General features: G+C 48.5%; 1 protein-coding gene across 1 annotated transcript; it reads right to left on the bottom strand.

Moving 5' to 3' along the window:
• Nucleotides 1-2,259: 2,259 nt before the first annotated feature.
• On the bottom strand, nucleotides 2,260-3,228 carry LOC134933927 (uncharacterized). Its single transcript, XM_063929470.1, has one exon. It carries the CDS (start codon nucleotides 3,226-3,228, stop codon nucleotides 2,260-2,262), a length of 969 nt encoding a protein of 322 aa, XP_063785540.1.
• Between the last annotated feature and the right edge of the window lie 643 nt (nucleotides 3,229-3,871).

The raw sequence follows: 3,871 nt of genomic DNA, 5'->3' as shown, positions 1-3,871 counted from the left end.
GACAGGTTAGCCAGAGAGATAGCGGCAGAGATAGGTTTGCGGGAGAGATAAGAGGCAGAGATGTAAGTGGGAGATATAACAGGCAGAGACAGGTTAGCAGGAGAGATAACAGGCAGAGACAGGTTAGCAGGAGAGATTAGAGGCAGAGACAAGTTAGCGGGAGAGATAGGAGGCAGAGAAAAGTTAGCTGGAGAGATAAGAGGAAGACATAGGTTATCTGGAGAGACAAGAGGCAGAGACAGGACAGAGGGAGAGATAAGAGACAGAGGCAGGTTAGCAGCAGAGATAACCGGCAAAGACAGGTTAGCGGGTGAGATAACAGGCAGAGACAGGTTAGCTGGAGAGATAAGAGGCAGAGACAGGATAGACGGAGAGATAAGAGGCAGAGGCAGGTTAGCAGCAGAGATAAAAGGCAGAGACAGGTTAGCGGGTGAGATAACAGGCAGAGATAGGTTAGCAGGAGAGATTAGAGTCAGAGATAGGATAGCGGGAGAGATAAGAGACAGAGACAGGATAGCGGGAGAGATAAGAGGCAGAGACGGGATACCGGGAGAGATAAGAGGCAGAGACAGGATAGCGGAGAGTCAAGAGGCAGAGACAGGTTAGCTGGAGAGATAAGAGGCAGAGACAGGATAGCGGGAGAGATAAGAGGCAGAAACAGGATAGCTGAAGAGATAACAGGCAGAGACAGCTTAGAGGGAGAGATAACAGGCAGAGACAGGTTAGCAGGAGAGATTAGAGGCAGAGACAGGATAGTGTGAGACATAAGATAACAGACAGAGACAAGTTAGTCAGGAGATAATAGATAGAGAAAGGTTAACTGAAGAGATAACAGGCAGAGACAGATTAGCAGGAGAGAAAACAGGCAGAGTCAGCTTAGTGGGAGAGATAACAGGCAGAGACAGGTTAGCAGGAGAGATAACAGGCAGAGTCAGGTTAGCGGGAGAGAAAACAGGCAGAGACAGGTTAGCGGGACAGATAACAACAGGCATGAACAGGTCAGTGGGAGAGATAAGAGCCAGAGACAGGATAGCTGGAGAGATAAGAGGCAGAGACAGGTCAGCTGGAGAGATAACAGGCAGAGATAGGTTAGTTGGTGAGATAACAGGCAGAGACAGGTTAGCAGGATAGATAAGAGGCAGAGATGTAAGTGGGATATATAACAGGCAGAGACAGGTTAGCAGGAGAGATAAGAGGCAGAGACAGGTTAGCAGGAGAGATTAGAGTCAGAGACAAGTTAGCGGGAGAGATAAGAGGCAGAGAAAAGTTAGCTGGAGAGATAAGAGGAAGACAGAGGTTATCTGGAGAGACAAGAGGCAGAGACAGGACAGAGGGAGAGATAAGAGGCAGAGGCAGGTTAGCAGCAGAGATAACCGGCAAAGACAGGTTAGCGGGTGAGATAACAGGCAGAGACAGGTTAGCTGGAGAGATAAGAGGCAAAGACAGGATAGAGGGAGAGATAAGAGGCAGAGGCAGGTTAGCAGCAGAGATAAAAGGCAAAGACAGGTTAGTGGGTGAGATAACAGGCAGAGATAGGTTAGCAGGAGAGATTAGAGTCAGAGACAGGATAGCGGGAGAGATAAGAGACAGAGACAGGATAGCGGGAGAGATAAGAGGCAGAGACGGGATACCGGGAGAGATAAGAGGCAGAGACAGGATAGCGGGAGAGATAAGAGGCAGAGACAGGTTAGCTGGAGAGATAAGAGGCAGAGACAGGATAGCGGGAGAGATAAGAGGCAGAAACAGGATAGCTGAAGAGAAACAGGCAGAGACAGTTTAGAGGGAGAGATAACAGGCAGAGACAGGTTAGCAGGAGAGATTAGAGGCAGAGACAGGATAGCTGAAGAGATAACAAGCAGAGACAGCTTAGAGGGAGAGATAACAGGCAGAGACCGGTTAGCAGGAGAGATTAGATGCAGAGGCAAGTTAGCGGGAGAGATAAGAGGCAGAGACAGGTTAGCAGGAGAGATAACAGACAGAGACAGGTTAGCAGGAGAGATAACAGCCAGAGACAGATTAGCGGATGAGATAACAGGGAGAGACAGATTAGCAGGAGAGATTAGAGGCAGAGGTTAGCTAGCGGGAGAGATAAGAGGCAGAGACAAGTTAGCTGGAGAGATAAGAGGAAGGCAGAGGTTCGCTGGAGATAAAAGAGGCAGAGACAGGTTAGCAGGAGAGATAAGAGGCAGAAACAGCTAGCGGGAGAGATAACAGGCAGAGATCGGTTATTTGGAGGGATAAGAGATAGAGACAAGTTAGTCAGGGGATAACAGGTAGAGACAGGTTGTCTGAAGAGATAACAGGCAGAGACAGATTAGCAGGAGAGAAAACAGGCAAAGTCGGGTTTGTGGGAGAGAAGACAGGCAGAGACATGTTAGCTGGAGAGATAACAGGCAGAGACAGGTTAGCAGGAGAGATTAGAGGCAGAGGCAGGTTAGCAGGAGAGATAACAGACAGAGACAGGTCAGCAGGAGAGATAACAGGCAGAGACAGGTTAGTGGGAGAGATAACAGGCAGAGACAGGTTAGCTGGAGAGATAAGAGGCAGAGACTGGATAGCTGGAGAGATAAGAGGCAGAGACAGGTCAGCAGAAGAGATAACAGCCAGAGACAGATTAGCGGATGAGATAACAGGCAGAGACAGATTAGCAGGAGAGAAAACAGGCAGAGTCAGCTTAGTGGGAGAGATAACAGGCAGAGACAGGATAGCAGGAGAGATAACAGGCAGAGTCAGGTTAGCGGGAGAGAAAACAGGCAGAGACACGTTAGCTGGACAGAAAACAGGCATGGACAGGTTAGTGGGAGAGATAAGAGCCAGAGACAGGATAGCTGGAGAGATAAGAGGCAGAAACAGGATAGCATGAGACATAAGAGGCAGAGACAGGTCAGCTGGAGAGATAACAGGCAGAGATAGGTTAGTTGGTGAGATTAGAGTCAGAGACAGGATAGCGGGAGAGATAAGAGACAGAGACAGGATAGCGGGAGAGATAAGAGGCAGAGACAGGATAGCGGGAGAGATAAGAGGCAGAGACAGGTTAGCTGGAGAGATAAGAGGCAGAGACAGGATAGCTGGAGAGATAAGAGGCAGAGACAGGATAGCGGGAGAGATAAGAGGCAGATAGAGGATAGCTGAAGAGATAACAGGCAGAGATAGCTTAGAGGGAGAGATAACAGGCAGAGACAGGTTAGCAGGAGAGATTAGAGGCAGAGACAGGATAGTGTGAGACATAAGATAACAGATAGAGACAAGTTAGTCAGGGGATAATAGATAGAGAAAGGTTAACTGAAGAGATAACAGGCAGAGACAGATTAGCAGGAGAGAAAACAGGCAGAGTCAGCTTAGAGGGAGAGATAACAGGCAGAGACAGGTTAGCAGGAGAGATAACAGGCAGAGACAGGTTAGCTGGACAGATAACAGGCATGAACAGGTTAGTGGGAGAGATAAGAGACAGAGACAGGATAGCTGGAGAGATAAGAGGCAGAAACAGGATAGCATGAGACATAAGAGGCAGAGACAGGTCAGCTGGAGAGATAACAGGCAGAGATAGGTTAGTTGGTGAGATAACAGGCAGAGACAGGTTAGCTGGAAAGATAACAGGCAGAGATAGGTTAGCTGCAGAGATAACAGGCAGAGACAGGTTAGCGGGAGAGATAACAGGAAGGAACAGGTTAGTGGAAGAGATAAGAGGCAGAGACAGCATAGCTGGAGAGATAAGAGGCAGAGACAGGATAACTACAGAGATAAGAGGAAAAGACAGGATTGTCGGAGAGATAACAGGCAGAAACAGGTCAGAAGGAGAGACAAGAGGCAAAGACAGGTTAGCAGGAGAGATAACAGGCAGAGAGAGGTCAGCAGAAGAGATAACATGCAG

Source organism: Pseudophryne corroboree, chromosome 6 (assembly GCF_028390025.1).
Source record: "Pseudophryne corroboree isolate aPseCor3 chromosome 6, aPseCor3.hap2, whole genome shotgun sequence".
Lineage (NCBI taxonomy): Eukaryota > Metazoa > Chordata > Amphibia > Anura > Myobatrachidae > Pseudophryne > Pseudophryne corroboree.
Note: the sequence above shows the minus strand (reverse complement) of the source record. Positions and strands in the feature narration are given on the sequence as shown.